We start from the raw sequence: 15,931 nt of genomic DNA, 5'->3' as shown, positions 1-15,931 counted from the left end.
CTTGCCTGCGTCCCCCGGCACGTGACGCGAAAAGGGACGCGCACGCAAGCGTGCGCGCGCCACCTGGCCAGGAGCCGCTGCGCTGCGGCTCCGCGCGTTCGCCTCGCCTCTGCCGTGTGACGCACCGCGGCCTCCGTTTCCTGTTCCTGGCGTTGCTCGGCGCCTCGGCGCGCGCCGCTCGCGGGGCCGGTGCGGGTCTAGGTCACGTGCTGAGGGGAGCGGGAAGGCGACGTTCTTCTTTCCTCGGCCGTCGTCCGCCATGTTTTCAGGCCGGGTCAGCCTTGGATTTTCTCTGTGAGGAAATGGCCAAGGGGCTTTGGGGAGCCCCGGCGCCAGTGCCTCGGCGGAGCCCAGGCTGACGAAGCGAGGCGGCGGGGAGACCTGGAGCAGTTGTGCGCGGGGTGGGGAGGCCATGGCGTCCAGCAGTAACTGGCTGTCCGGCGTGAATGTCGTGCTGGTGATGGCCTACGGGAGCCTGGTGAGGAGATTCCCCCACCCCTTTCTGCCGTCGCTTCTGACCCAAGAGAGACCTGGTCTTCAACCTCCACCCACTCTCCTGCACCTTCTCTGGGCCTGGACTCCTCCCAGACTCGGGGACCGAAGCCACGGCCTCGGCCGCCCCGCCCCCCCGCCGGGCCGTGAGCCCTGCCCCGGACCCGACCCCCGGAGCCTAGCCCGACCCCCGCAGCCTGCCACCCCACTTTGTCCCCGAAGCACCCGTGAGAGCCGCATCTGGGCATTTAAAACGGAGGCGTGTTTTGTTTTGTTCTGTTTTGTTTTATCGTCTTGTTATTAAAGATTCCGTTACTTGTCTCACTTTTTGCACAGGTGTTTGTTCTGCTATTTATTTTTGTGAAGAGACAAATCATGCGCTTTGCAATGAAATCCCGAAGGGGACCTCATGTCCCTGTGGGACACAATGCCCCCAAGGTAGGTCCTGCAGGCGCGAGAGAGGCCTGGTTCTGCAGGCGCAGGAGGGCCCAGGGGGGCGCAGGACGAGATGTGTTTTGCCTTGAGGATGAGTTTGTCGCGCTGTGCTTGTCAGCGGCCCGGGCGCTCTCGGGGTTGGAGAGAGCGGGGAGGGGAGGAGAGGGAAGGGTAACTCGCGGGGTTAGCGCTCCTGCCTAGCGCCATCCGCATTCGCGGAGTGAAAGACTCGGGTTAATGTTGTCGGCTCTGTGCTGAGAGTTCGGCGTTGAGCGTCGTGTTTCCTGCTCAGGTTTCGCTATGGGATGGGTTGGGGGGTTGTTAGCCCGGATACAAGTGTTCTCCTGAAGGTCCAAGTCCCCCATTCCTGTGACAGGAACCTGAGGAATCCGCAGGACGTGCAGACCGCGAGTGGTCTTTTGTCCGCGGTTTCTCCTCAGGTAACTGGTTTCCTCTCAGCGTTTAAATACAGGCGAAATTTTCACTCTCCCAAATGTCTGCCGAATCCTGCATGTATGTAGCTTTCTGCTGTCCGACAGGCACGCGAGGCCCCCGCCCTTGAGTGCGGTGCTCCCTACCTACCAGAGGTCTAGCTGGGCTCCAGCTACACGTGCCTTGCTGTGCCCTAGTGATTTTTCTCCAAAGAAGAATATTTATTGCTTATTTTGAAGTAGGTGCTCTTAATTTTTTTCATAGTATCCTGATATTTTTCTCGATACTAATTTATCACAAATTTGAGTGTGTCAATTTGTTTAATGCCCAGCTTCCACTAGACTGTAAGTTTCAAGAATGCAGGCCCCTGGGGCAGCCTGGGTGGCTCAGCGGTTTGGCGCTGCCTTCGGCCCAGGCCGTAATCCTGGGGACCTGGGATCGAGTCCCATGTCGGGCTCCCTGCATGGAGCCTGTATCTCCCTCTGCTTGTGTCTCTTCCTCTCTTTGTTTCTCATAAATAAATAAATAAAATCTTTAAAAAAAAAAAAATGCAGGCCTCTGCCTACATCTAACAGATACCCAGTAATTTTTGAGTCACAAAACAAGCTACTGGGAGAATTAAAACTAGTACATAATTCCCTCAACTCCTAGATCAGTGTCCTTTCATCAACCGGTGCTGTTAATCCTCCTCTTTTTGTTCTTTGCTAAGGTATTTCATGGAAACCTTAACGTGTTGTGGCCTAAACCCTCAACAGGGCTTCTTCCACATTCCCTCAGTTCTCCAGATGCCAACTGCTCTATAAGGGATTTAGGGCTGGCTTCCAGCACATCGTGATCCAGGCAAAAGTTTATTTAAGAGCTTTCGACTACATGAGATAAGATTCCCTCTACTTTAAAGAATTCTCTCTAGATTCTCATTTATTGCTGGTGGAAATGCAAATAAGTGAAACTACTTTGGAAAATAATTGGGCATGATCTAGTAAGATAGTACATGTACCTAATCTGTAATGCAGCAGTTCTATTTTTACCTTAAGAGAAATTAATTTTTGTTAATATTGTACCAAAAGACATGTATGAGTGTTTCAGTGATTGTGATATTTCAAGAAGAAATTTAGTCCAAATGTCTAGTTGAGCATACTTATTATAATGTATTTATATTCTGGAATACTACGAGAATAAGCTAAGCAACAAATATATAAACATTAAACTTTTTTTTATGATTTTATTTACTCGTTGAGAGAGAGACAGGCAGAGACACAGGCAGAGGGAGAAGCAGGTTCCCTGTGGGGAGCCTGATATGGGACTTAATCCTAGGACCTTGGGATCACACACGCCCTGAGGCAAAGGCAGACACTCAACCCCTGAGCCACCCAGGCATCCCCACTAAACTATTTTTGAATGAAAAAAGCCACAAACATGAGTAAACCTCAAAAACATACTGAGTGAAAAAACAAAACAGGAGGCCATTCATAAAAAACTACCATTTTGTTCCATTCCTTTTTTATGAAATTCTACAACAGACAACTATATCAATAGTACATAATGTTGCCTGAAGCAGGGAAGCAGAGGTTGACTGCAGAGACGTGTAGAACGTTTTGGGATGATGGAAGTGTTCTATATCTTGGCTGTAGTGGTGGTTGAATGTGTGTATTCATTTGTCAAAAGTCATCAACCCAAGTTGGATGTATTTTATCTCCTATCAGTTCAATCTCAATATAAAGTGTTTAAAATTTTAAGACAATTTATAGAGGAATTCAAAACATATTTTTCCATTTGTGTGAAGTTCAAAACTAGACAAAGCTAAACATCTAGTTTAGGTTGGTAATGTGATAAAATAGTAAAGAAAAGTGAGATTCTTGACAAATTAAGGTTGGAAGTTGCATTCAGTCAGGGATAGGCACTCAAGGCTTCAGAGTCATTGGTAAGATGTTCATAAACAGGATAGTGGTTATAGATGTTCATCTTAATGATTTTTCAGTTCCTTAACATGTAGGTAACAGGTATTCCATACTTGATATATTTTACAGTGGAAGTTTCTAAAAGTTTCTAAAAAGTAACAAGGAGCACCTGGGGACTCAGTCAGTTATCACAAGCTTAGGTCTCCATTTCAGGTTCTGAGTTCAAGCCCTGCATTGGGCTGTATGGTGAATGTAGAGCCTACTTAAATATGGGACGCCTGGATGGCTTAGTTAAACGTCTGCCTTTGGCTTGGGTCATGATCCTAGGGTCCTGGGATTGAGTGCCTTGTCTCCCTGCTCAGCAGAGATCCTGCTGCTTCCTCTCCTTGCTGCTTGTGCTTGCTTGTGCATGCAGTCACTTACTCTAAAATAAAATCTTAAAAAAATTTTAAGTAAATAAATGTAAAAGAAAATCTGCTGAGGCTCTTAAGGGACATGAACTTGGAACTATTAACAGTGGTTCTGGGTAAGTGAGGGGTGGCTTTAGTACTTTTTTGGAATTTTAAGCCATGGGTGTGTAAATTACCTATTTAAAAGGATTGAGGGCAGCCCGGGTGGCTCAGCGGTTTAGCGCCACCTTCAGCCCAGGGCCTGGTCCTGGAGACCCGGGATGGAGTCCCACGTCGGGCTCCCTGCATGGAGCCTGCTTCTCCCTCTGCCTGTGTCTCTGCATATCTCTCTCTCTCTCTGTGTGTCTCTCATGAATAAATAAATGAAATCTTTTAAAGGAAGGAAGGAAGGAAGGGAGGGAGGGAGGGAGGGAGGGAAAAGAAAGAAAAGAAAAAAAAAAGAAAGGATTGATAAACTTTAGGGACGTCTGAGTGGCTCAGCGATTGTCTGCCTTGGGTTCAGGGTGTGATCCTGGAGTCCGGGAATCAGAATCGAGTCCCCCATCAGGCTCCCCAGAGGGAGCCTGCTTCTCCCTCTATGTCTCTACCTCTCTCTGTGTCTCTCATGAATAAATAAATAAAAAAAATCAGAAAAAAATGTTTTAAAGGATTAATAGACTCTAGAAGAAAGCCTTAAGAAGTTCTGTGGTCCATCAGGTAGAATGGCCCCTATGGTATTATATATTATGTACAGGCTTGCTTTTTTTTTTTTTTTTTAAGATTTCTTTTATTCATGAGAGAGGCAGGTTCCCCGATGGGGGACTCTATTCCAGGCCCCCCGGGATCACACCCTGAGCAGAAGGCAGATGCTCAACCCCTGAGCCACCCAGGCGTCCCTATATAGGCTTTCTTATGGATATATATTTTTTAAAGATGTATTTGTTTATTCATGAGAGACAGACTGAGGCAGTGACAGGCAGATAGAGAAGCAGGCTCCTAGCAGGGAGCCCGATATGGGGCTCGATCCTGGATCCCAGGATCACAACCTGAATCGCAGGCCAGCACCCAACTGCTGAGTCACCCACCCAGGCGTCCCTTTTATGGCTTTTTATTTTTATTTTTAAGATTTTTATTCATGAGAGGCTCAGAGAGAGAGAGGCAGGCTCCATATAGGGAGCCAGACGTGGGACTCAATCCCGGGTCTCCAGGATCATGCCCTGGGCTGAAGGCGGTGCTAAGCCGCTGAGCCAGCCGGGGGCCCATCTCTTACGGATATTTAGAGTAGATTATGACTCCCGGTTTTTGTCCATTTTTTCTTTCTCTGGAAGTTCTTTGTAACACCCAACTAAGATTTTAAACCAATTCAGTCAGAAATAATATTGGTACTGTAGAACTTAAGTTCTAGCAGGTTAAAAGATCTAGCTTAGGAATGTACAGTTTAGGGGCAGCCCCGGTGGCTCAGCAGTTTAGCGCCGCCTTCAGCCCAGGATGTGATGATCTTGGAGACCCAGGATCAAGGCCCACGTCAGGTTCCCTGCGTGGAGTCTGCTACTCTCTCTGCCTGTGTCTCTGCCTCTCTCTTTCTCTATGTGTCTTCCATGAATAAATAAATAAAATCTTTAAAAAATAAAAAAAAATTAAAGGAATGTACAGTTTAGAGAAGTTTATAGAGAACCTAATTCCAGCCTCAAATTTTTTAGTCTTACCTGGCAATTTTATCAGCCAGATGAGCATTTTTATTTTTCTGCTTCTTTTGTCTTAGTTGTTCACTTGCTCGGCACCATTTCCAGGTTGATGGAAAGCAGAGTATAAAGTAAGTGGTTGTATATTGTTTTTCTCTGTGTGAACAGGACTTGAAAGAGGAGATTGATATCCGGCTATCCAGGGTTCAAGATATCAAGTATGAACCTCAGCTCCTTGCAGATGGTGATGCAAGACTGCTACAGCTGGAAACCCAGGGAAATCAGAGTATGTGGCATGCTCTTGGAGGATGCTTCAGTGAGGAATCCCACAAGTTCAGAATTCCTTTGGTCTCCGAGCTGTTAGCATAGCTGCTAGCAATACCTGCACCTGTGGTTCCTCTATTGCTGGGTATATTTCAGATACGGGGAGGCAACTTATTAGCTTGCTGGAGTTTGGGAAGTCTTCTGAGGGTTATATCTATGACCAGTCTCTTTCTTAACAGATTGCTACAACTATCTATACAGGATGAAAGCTCTGGATGCCATCCGTGCCTCTGGTAAGGGTTATCCAACAGGATAGTCAAAATTCTGAAAGCCCACCTGGGGGAAGAGGGAGGAACCCACTTTATAGATACTAGAACTTGTCCTTTCTGTACATCATTGGCTAGGAGGAATTTCCTAGAGTTTGAGAGTACTAGATTATTATTTTGTCTAAGGAAATGATGGAGGCATGTTACTTCTTCAGTAAGTGAATTTGTTTTTGTTTTTTTTTAAGATTTTATTTATTTATTCATGAGAGACACACGGAGAGGCAGAGACACAGGCAGAGGGAGAAACAGGCTCCATGCAGGAAGCCTGATGTGGGACTCAATCCCGAGTCTCCAGGATCAGACCCTGGGCTGAAGGCGGCACTAAACCGCTCAGCCACCCGGGCTGCCCTTGTTTTGTTTCATGAACTGGATGGTGGTGATTTGCTTGTTTTTCCACCAAAAAAAGGTGATCTCTGCTTTTTCAGTAAGACCAAGATAAATGGTTATTAGGGTTTTTTTTATTCTATGACCATTGTCAAATATGCTTCATCTCTGCTAAAACATGGTTTTGGGAGGGGGGGTTGTTGTGGGGTTTTTTTGTTTGTTTTTTAAAGATTTTACTTATTTATTCATGAGAGACACAGAGGGGGAGAGGGCAGCCCAGGTGGCTCAGCGGTTCAGTGCCACCTTCATTCAGCCCAGGGCTTGATCCTGGAGACCCGGGATCGAGTCCCTGCATGGAGCCTGCTTCTCCCTCTGCCCGTGTCTCTGCCGCCCTCTCTTTCTGTGTTTCTCATGAATTAATAAATAAAATCTTTAAAATAAATAAATAAACAGTGGGAGAGAGGGAGGCAGAGACACGGGCAGAGGGAGAAGCAGGCTCCATGCAGGGAGCCCGACGTGGGACTCGATCCCGGGTCTCCAGGAGCAGGCCCTGGGCTGAATGAAGGCAGCACTAAACCGCTGAGCCACCTGGGCTGCCCGTAAAACATGGTTTATATTATAGAGCCAGGATGAGCGAGTAGGAGGGTGAATTAGAGACACTGTTGTGTACCTTTGGTGTAGGTTATAGCTGTGTTGTCATGACCAAATGACCACTCAGATATAGCTCTATGAGTCTGGTCTTCATTCTATTAGAATTTTCTCTAATTCACTTATTGGACCCATTTCTTAACTTGGGTGATAACTAGGAAGACTAATAAGTGGGGGAAGGGTTATCACTATCTATTATCCCCACAGAGATACCATTTCACGCTGAAGGCAGGCATCCCCGTTCCTTAATGGGCAAGAATTTCCGCTCCTACCTGCTAGATCTTCGGAACACTAGTACTCCTTTTAAGGGTGTACGCAAAGCCCTCATTGATACCTTGCTGGATGGCTATGAAACAGCCCGCTACGGGACAGGGGTAAGAGGGATGGCCACTTTTTCCTTCAGGGACCTAAAGGGATACCGCAACCTGAGGGGGTCTCACTCTTCCTTCATCTTTCCTCAGGTCTTTGGCCAGAGTGAGTACCTGCGCTACCAGGAGGCCCTGAGTGAGCTTGCCACCGTGTAAGTGTGGCGGAGACTATGTCGGAGGGGCTGGTTGGAGGGTGCTGCTATGCCCCCCACCCCCAGCGAGGTGCCCTTCCTAAGCAGTGGTAACAAAATCACCATGATGAGCTGCCAGGTCCTGCCTCTCCCTCACAGCTGAGAGCATGTGCTTCTCTATAAGCTTAGAGAAGGGGAAGCCTCTCTTACTCTAGTGCCTTCTCCTGTTTTTGTGGTTTTGTTTTTTGGACTAGCTCAGTGAAATAGTGAACTGTCAGAATTGGTGTAACATTTATACCAATAAAGGGAATAAAGTTTTTCAGTATAGAGATTCCTTCTCTTCTAGGGTTCCAGTGACATCTTTTTTAATGTCTTGGTCTGATAAAAGTAACAGCTCAGTGCCATCTATTTTTATTAGCACTTAAACAGCATTGGGAACCCTGTCAGAAACTAAGGGCATCACTGTAGTAGTATCAGCTGTTGAGTGTGGGTTACAGGATTCACGACTTTTGTCTGGCATAGTTTTATTTTTTTAAAGGTTTTATTTATTCAAGAGAGACATAGAGTGGGCAGCCCCGGTGGCGCAGCGGTTTAGCGCCGCCTGCAGCCCAGGGTGTGATCCTGGAGACCCCGGATTGAGTCCCACGTTGGGTTCCCTGCATGGAGCCTGCTTCTCTCTCTTCCTGTGTCTCTGCCGCCCCCCCCCTCTGTGTGTCTCTATAAATAAATAAAATCTTAAAAAAAAAAATGTTGAGGCAGGGACTCAGTGGGAAAATTGGTTTCTCTGCTACTTCCAAGCTATCAGATGGGATTTTAGTAACTAGGTTTAAGATGGGATGGGATCAGTTGTGGCTATAGCTACGTTTATATAGAATGGACAAGCTTTGAATTGTATTTTTGTGCTAGTCCTTGTTCTGTCCTCGACCTGCCCTCTCTGTATTCTCCAGGGTCAAAGCACGAAGCGGGAGCTCTCAGAGACAGCACCAGTCGGCAGCCAAAGATCTAACCCAGTCTCCTGAAGTCTCCCCGACAACCATCCAGGTGACATACCTCCCCTCCAGTCAGAAGAGTAAACGTGCCAAGCACTTCCTGGAGTTGAAAAGTTTTAAGGACAACTATAACACACTGGAAAGTACACTGTGACTGCCTGATGGATGCTGCTGGTGCTGGCAGGGCCAGTGGCCTCGGGTCATCTGGCTTGTGGGCCCAGGTCAGCTGAAGTGCCACCGTGTCCAGCACTTTTAGGGTTCATTCCTAGAGAATCGTTCTTCAGCCTGTTCTTACAGTCAGTTTCAGAGAGTCAGGACTTTATTTTCCTTTGGTAGTACTTTTTCCTGGAGTTGAATTCAGATGTTTTTCTTAATGTTCCATTAATGCTTCCTTAGTCCTCACTTGGTTTTGATTATAGTTCATTTGCCCTTTTTTTTTTTCCATTTTCCAGACTATAAATAATCCTGAGTGAGAGTTGGGGTGGTGGGGCTTGGTGTCTTCCATGTTTACCCCTTCATGCACAGCTGAATGGGGACCATTTGGGTTTGAGCTCTCTTAGAGGTGATTGGCAGGAAAGACAGACACGAACTAGTGGGGAGATCTCGTGAGGCCGTGAGATCAATGTGGAGTGGCTTGCCTGGTTCTCCACTTAAACTGGTGTGTGTGGAAACATTAACACAACCTCCCTGACATGCAAGGATTTGCCCTTGTGCTTTCTTTCCATGCTGTCTTGAATAAATGGAAAAGGGAATGTTGGCACCTATCCTAATCCCATCCCCCCACTTACTTGGGGTGCTTATGGGACAATGAAGAAATGTCAGACCAACGTACAGTTCTGACATTCTAAATTATTTAATAAAATGAGTAATTAAAAACATGATTCATTTTTTTACTCTCTTTTTAAAGATTTATTTATTTGGGAATGTGCATGCGTGTGAGCAGAGGGAGGGGCAGAGGGAGTGAAGCAGATAACCCCACTGAGGGTGGAGCCTGACAGGAGGCTCCATCTCATGACCCTAAGATCCTGATTAAGGATCAGATGCTTAACAGACTGAGCCACTCAGGTGTTCTTTGGACCTAGGATCATACAGAGACCCCACAAAAGTCCTAAAATTGGGACTATGGTCCTTGCTTCTAAAATGGCCTGTGTCACTAATAGAAGGCAGGAGAACCAGGATTCACCTCAGGCTCCAGGGCAACAGGCCAGGTGACCAATCAAGTCCTAGGCTCAATGTGTTGTTGGAGGAGAATGTGTTACTATGACTACTGAGTCCTGGGTGACCCATTGGACAGAAAGGAGAGCCTGTTTCGCGTCTCACGTCCCGCCAGCTTGGGAACATGTCTGTGGAAAAGACAATGAAAGTAGAAGAGGTATGCAGAGGAGGAAGGGGGCTAGCTGACCAGAAGCAGACGGTTTCCTGAGGGGCCCATGCTGTAACTGCTGTTCGTTCCCTACCAGCTCCTTCCGCATGTTTTCTCTGACCCCTTCTGAAAGGAGTAGCATTTTTGTCCTCACTTCCCTAGGAAGTGGCCATTCTCTGTCAAGAAACAAAAGCCCATGTGCCCTCAGGGAAAGGTGCTGGGGACGGGGAACTGGACATCAAGGGACATGAGCAACTCGCTTTTCTTGCAGAGTTTTCAAAGGGTCCAGGGATTTAAGAAGATGGTTGACAGGTAATGTCTGCTTCTACCCCTTCCCTTACCTGTCCGCTTGACCTTGTCACCCTCTCATGACACGTCCCTTCCAGCCACCTCTCAGATCGGCCTCGTCCTCATCCTGGTCTTCGTCCTTATCCTGGTCCTCGTACTCATCCTGGTCCTCATTCTAGTTCGGGGCTCCTTGAGAAGGAAGTGGGGTTGGGGGCAGGAAGCAGCCCTTTTCAGGGACAGCCTCCCAATGCCCACTAGGTCCTGCTACCCACATGGTGATTTTATTGTCCCTTTCTTCCTATTCTCTGAAGGGAAATCAGGTGGACTTTTTGTTCTTTTATTAAGGAGAATGCAAATATTTGCTTTGTTAATTATGTGATAGGTATGCTGTATTTTTTTTTTTTTAAGATTTTATTTACTTGAAAGAGAGCAGGAGCAGGGAAGGGACAGAGGGAGAGGGAGACTCCCCACTGAGCAGGGAGCCCGACGTTATGGGGCTCGATCCCAGGACTGTGGAATCATGACCTGAGCTGAAGGCAGACATTTCACAGACAGAACCCCCTGGGAACCCCTGCAGTAAGTATTTGGTGAGTGAGTGAATGAGAAGACTAGGCTATATGTCATCTCTTCTTCACCATGAAGCTTTTTAAAAGACATGTGCTCAGGTCTTAATCTAGAAAATTCTGACTATGATGGTCTGCGATTAGGTAGGATAAGCCAGTTTTCTGAGGCTTTGCAGGTGGTTATACCCAGAGCTAGCAATTAGGATATGAGAGAGGAACTGCATATAATCTTAATGGGAGTCCAGACTGATGGAGACTTTTTACAAAGACACTTTGATGAAATCTGTCAAAACTTAAGATCTCAAAATTCACACATCCTTGGAACTGGCAACTATATTTCTAGAAGTTTACCATATATATATACACACACCAGCAAAGACTCAAGATTGTACAGACACAAGAGTGTTCTAGACAGCCATTGTTTATAAAAGTAAAAAAGGGGGCACCTGGCTGGCACAATCGGTGGAGCAGGCAGCTCTTGATCTCAGGGTTGTGAGTTCAGGCACCATGTTGGATGTAGAGATTACATTTAAAAAATAAACCAAAAAAACTAAAAAGTGAAAACAATCTAGCTGGTTAAATTATGATATAAAAATACTAGGCAGCTTTTACACAGAATGAAGCAATTCTCTGTGCTGGAAGAAAAAGTCCAAGTTGTTAGATAATAGTATTACATAAATGTATGAATTCATGGTAGGTAAAATAGTAAAATATTCTGGAAGTATACACAAATACAGCTTTGGTGAGCACTGGAACAGAAGAAAGATTTCACTTTTCATTTAGTATATTTTTTTAAGATTTTATTATTTTATTTTTGTTAATGTTTTATTTGACAGGGAGGGAGGGAGGGAGAGGAAGGGTTAGAGGGGGAAGAAGAGGGAGAATCCCAAGCAGGTTCCACACCCAGCACGGAGCCTGATAGGAGCTGGATTTCAACCCTGAGATCACTACCTGAGCTGAAGTCAAGAGTTAGACACTTAACCGACTGAGCCACCCAGGCACCCCAAAGATTTTAAGTAATCTCTACACCAGCATGAGGCTCAAACTCATGATACCAAGATCAAGAGCCACATGCTCCACCAACTGAGCCAGCCCTCTTTTTAAAAATTTTCTAATTTTTTTAGAAGATTTTATGTATTTGAGAGAGCTCGCACAAGCAGGGGTAGCAGCAGAGGGAGAGGGAGAAGCAGACTCCCTGCTGAGCAGGGAGCCCGCCATGAGGTTTGATCCTAAAACCCTGGGATTATGACCTGAGCTGAAGGTAGATGCTTCACTGACTAAGCTACCCAGGCACACACACCCCCCCTTTTTTTAAACACAGTGTATTTATTGAATATATCACAACTGTTCAACCAGAGACTTCATTTAAAAAACAGGGACACCTGGGTGGCTCAGTGGTTGGTCATCTGCCTTTGGCTCAGGGCATTATCCCCAAGTTACGGGGTCGAGTCCCACATCGGGCTTCTTGCATGGAGCCTGCTTCTCCGTCTGCCTGTGTCTCTGCCTCTCTCCGTGTGTGTCTATCATGAATAAATAAATAAAATCTTTTAAAAAATTAATAAACAAAACAAAGATGAAGCTTAGAAAGCAAAATCCCAGGCAGAAATAAAGGAAAGGACAGAACAGCTAAGGAAAAAATAAAAAGCGCTTTTTCAAGGAGAGACACTCCATAGTCAGGGTTCTTGGCTGGAGACCTGCTCTGAGGTTTCTTGCAGGTACATCTTAAAGGCCATGGGTTTTTCTGGAGCTCATAGGGCTATCAGTGTTGGTTTCTCCCAGAAGGCTCTCAGGGGATAGCAATGGTCCTAACGTCACCCACGGCAGATTACCTGTCCTGCAGGATGTCCAGGCAGGTATGACCCTGGGTGTCCACACTGGGGTGGTAGCAGACGTGAAAAACTTCACTGTGGGTGACTTGTAAGGGAGCGCCAAGGAGAGCTTGTACCTCAGTCTCCTACATATTGCCAGCTGTTCTGTGATGGTCCCCACCCATTTGAAAAGGTCTGATTCAGGGAAGGCAGAAATTCTTTTGTTGCCAGACATCCGTGAGGGACATAAGCTCCTCATGCAGCCTCTTGCCCACAGGGTCCCAGGCAGCACCCCCTCTGGGCTGGGCTCCTTTGTTGGCAGCCGCTGGGTGGCAGTTGCGGGAGGCCATCTGGGCAGCGTGGGCAGGGAGACAGGAACTCGGAGAGCACGACTGTGACTCTCAGTATATTTCTATATGGATTAAATTTCCTATCATCTGTAAAAAGAATACTTGATTTTTTAAAACATTTCAACAGGGCGGGAGTGCCTGACTGGCTTAGTAGGTGAAGCACATAACTTTTTTTTTTTTTTAAAGTCTCTATCCACTTATTCATGAGAGACACAGATAGAGAGGCCGAGACACAGGCAGAGGGAGAAGCAGGCTCCTCACAGGGAGCCCGATGTGGGACCTGATCCCAGGACTCTGAGATCATGCCCTGAGCCGAAGGCAGACGCTCAACAGCTGAGCCACCCAGGCATCCCGTGCACATAACTTAATCTTGGGACTGACTTCAACCCCACGCTTGGTGTAGAGATGACTTAAAATCTTTACGGGCTCAGATGATTAAGTACTCAACTCCTGATTTTGGCTCGGATGAGTGATCTCAGGGTCATGATGGTGAGAGATCAGAAAGCAAGCTGAGGACAAAGCATAGGCTGACACCCCGCAGTCCCCCCAACTTCCAGGTGGGATATGTGTGACATTCCCTGGCTGCCCTGCACTAAGGGAGGGAAAACCAAATGGTTAATTTATAGAGATTACAATCCTGCAGGACTGGAGTCTCCCTCAATTTACAAAATTTACAATTTTCTTAGTGATTTACAAGAAAAAGGCATTTTTATCAATAACCTCACTTCCAGAAGGAAGCTCCCAAATGTCTTAATGTTAATGCTTTCCTAGAGGGAAAAACAGCCTTAACTCGACAATGGCAAGGCCTCTAGTATCCTGTGAGTCTTCTTTAGCAGATGAAAGTTCTTTAAAAAAACCCTCTGTTTTTCCTTACCTCACCCAACCCCAATGTTTATAATCATTGACCCCTCACAAACCTGGGGCAGCAGCTTTTTCGCCCAAGGTCTGGTGTCTTTCCCCTGCCCCCCAGGCCACCCTCTGCTTTAATAAAACCACCATTTTGCACCAAAGACTTCTCAAGAATTCTTTCTAGGCCATTGGCTCTGGACCTTCCCAACATTCCAAAACTACATCAGTGAGATCAAGACCTTCTTCAGGCTGTGCACTCAATGTGGAATCTGCTTAAGATTCTTTCTCTCCCACTGCCTCTGCCCCTCTCCCCTTTCTAAAAAAAATAAAAATAAAATGTTTTTACAATTTTTTCAACAGGATTTATCTGAGCAGAGGATGTGTGTGTGTGTGTGTGTGTGTGTGTGTGAGGGAGAGAGAGAGAGGGAGAGAGAGAAATGCATAATCGTCTTCTGTATTAGGGGCACCTGGGTGGCTCCATCGATTGAGCAGCTGACTTCTGATTTCAGCTTGGATTGTGATCTCAGGGTCCTGGGATCAAGCTGCATATTGGGCTCCCTGCTCGGTGCAGTCTGCTTGTTCCTCTCTCTGTTCCTCCCCCTGCTTGGTCTCTCTAAATAAAATCTTAAAAAAGAAAAAAAGCAACCTGGGGATGCCTGGGTGGCTCAGTTGGTGGAGTATGCAACTCTTGATCTTGGGGTTGTGGGTTTGAACCCCGCACTGGGTGTAGAGATTGCTTAAAAATAAAATCTAAAAAATAATAATAATAAAAAAATAAAAATAATAAAAATAAAAATAAATAAATAAAATAAAATCTAAAATAACAACAACAAAATGCACCTTACCAAATGATTCCAGAATCTGTCTAGCTAAGATTGAGAATCATGGTATAACAGAAGGTATTAATTCTTACACTGGATTTGATACCCAGGTCTGCCATTAAGTGACCTTGGGTACCTTACCTAACTCTGTTTTCTCATGGTATGATGCAAAATTTGGTATCTGACACATGGCTGTTATGATTAAATGGCCTGCATATTCAACATAGACTAGGGTTCTAAGTTAGTTCTAGTTACCCTTTCAAGGAATTTGCCATCTTCTGACATTGGCATGGAGGTTCTGAGAAGAAAGTGGCCTCACCAATAGGGTTTGTATCTCCATTCCTCACTAACCCATCTAGCTCCTACTTCTGTATCTGGGGCAGGTGGCAAAATTCACATACTCGCTGTATGTGGCAGATGACACTGAGCCAGAGGAGAAACCTGTATGCTACCCTAAGGATGCAGGACACCATGGGACAGGAGTTGGCACTGGCCAACAAGCAGCTACTGATGGTGAGTTCTAGCAAGGGTGACTTGAAGCCTCATCCACTATTACCCTGTGCCAATGCCCACTGGATTCCCAGACTCTTTGTGGCTGCCATTACTCACACACCTCATCTGCCTCTGAGGGTTTCAGCACTACACCAGAGATGTGACCTTCTTCATGAAGTGGCTCTTTGCATTCAGTGGCAGGTGGCACGTTCTCACGTCCCAGAGCGCAGACTCGTCCTTGTTCAGTGTCCTTGCTCACTGGCCTCCTAGAGCCCCTCTTTCCTGGGTGCCTAGCAGAGCTCATGGTTCCTGGTGCTCTCAGCAACTATTTGCTGAACATGGACCTTCATCCATGCAGAAAAAATTGGGTGGGCTTCCCCCCTGGCGGTACAGCCTCTCTGCTACTGCCCAGCTCTATGTCCCTGCTAAATCCAAATCCACAAGAGGACACAAGCTGGAAAGCTACCAGGGGGAGAGAGAGGACGAGGGCAGGCAGAAAGCAAACCTGACACTGTGTTCTGCCCTCCCCACTAGGTCCGTCAAGCGGCCCTGCACCAGCTGTTTGCAAAGGAGCATCGGCAGTACAAGCAGGAGCTAAGTCAGATGGGCAAAGCATTTTATGTGGAGAGACTCTGATGGCAGCTGAGACAAAGCTGGCTCTCAAAGGCTCGACTGTAGACATACGCTCGTTCTTCAGCACTAAATCTTCATTATTTGGACAATGTTTATTCATAGCTGTAACCTTAAAACAACTTTGTGGGTTTTGCTCACTGCTGCTCAGATGTCATTTCCTCTGGTCTTTCTGTCTTTTTTTTTTTTTTTTTTAAGATTTTATTTATTTATTCACAAGAGACACAGAGAGAGAGGCAGAGACATAGGCAGAGGGAGAAGCAGGCTCCCTGCAGGGAGCCCAATGTGGGACTTGACTCTGGATCCTGGGATCATGCCCTGAGCCGAAAGCAGACACTCAACTGCTGAGCCACCCAGGCGTCCCTGGTCTTTCTGTCTTCTTGGGCAAA

The 15,931-nt window shown here is 46.5% G+C and overlaps 2 protein-coding genes and 1 pseudogene across 3 annotated transcripts; 2 read left to right on the top strand and 1 right to left on the bottom strand.

Moving 5' to 3' along the window:
* The first annotated feature begins 123 nt into the window (after positions 1-123).
* On the top strand, positions 124-9,259 carry C1H1orf43 (chromosome 1 C1orf43 homolog). 2 transcript variants are annotated; one of them, XM_041744698.1, is made up of 7 exons: positions 124-478; positions 829-930; positions 5,497-5,614; positions 5,832-5,885; positions 7,098-7,264; positions 7,352-7,410; positions 8,337-9,259. In XM_041744698.1, exons 1-7 carry the CDS (start codon positions 413-415, stop codon positions 8,530-8,532), a joined length of 762 nt encoding a protein of 253 aa, XP_041600632.1. In that variant the 5' UTR covers positions 124-412; the 3' UTR covers positions 8,533-9,259. The 2 variants fall into 2 exon arrangements, with proteins under 2 accessions (XP_041600632.1, XP_041600642.1); XM_041744708.1 differs by lacking the exon at positions 829-930.
* Positions 9,260-9,338: 79 nt separating this feature from the next.
* On the top strand, positions 9,339-15,694 carry C1H1orf189 (chromosome 1 C1orf189 homolog). Its single transcript, XM_041744732.1, has 3 exons — positions 9,339-10,053; positions 14,804-14,933; positions 15,447-15,694. The coding sequence occupies exons 1-3, from the start codon at positions 9,938-9,940 to the stop codon at positions 15,546-15,548; spliced, it is 348 nt and encodes a 115-aa protein (XP_041600666.1). The 5' UTR covers positions 9,339-9,937; the 3' UTR covers positions 15,549-15,694.
* Positions 12,167-12,931, bottom strand: LOC121484910 (annotated as a pseudogene).
* Positions 15,695-15,931: the final 237 nt, after the last annotated feature.

Source organism: Vulpes lagopus, chromosome 1 (genome assembly GCF_018345385.1).
Source record: "Vulpes lagopus strain Blue_001 chromosome 1, ASM1834538v1, whole genome shotgun sequence".
Taxonomy (NCBI): Eukaryota; Metazoa; Chordata; class Mammalia; order Carnivora; family Canidae; genus Vulpes; species Vulpes lagopus.
Note: the sequence above shows the minus strand (reverse complement) of the source record. Positions and strands in the feature narration are given on the sequence as shown.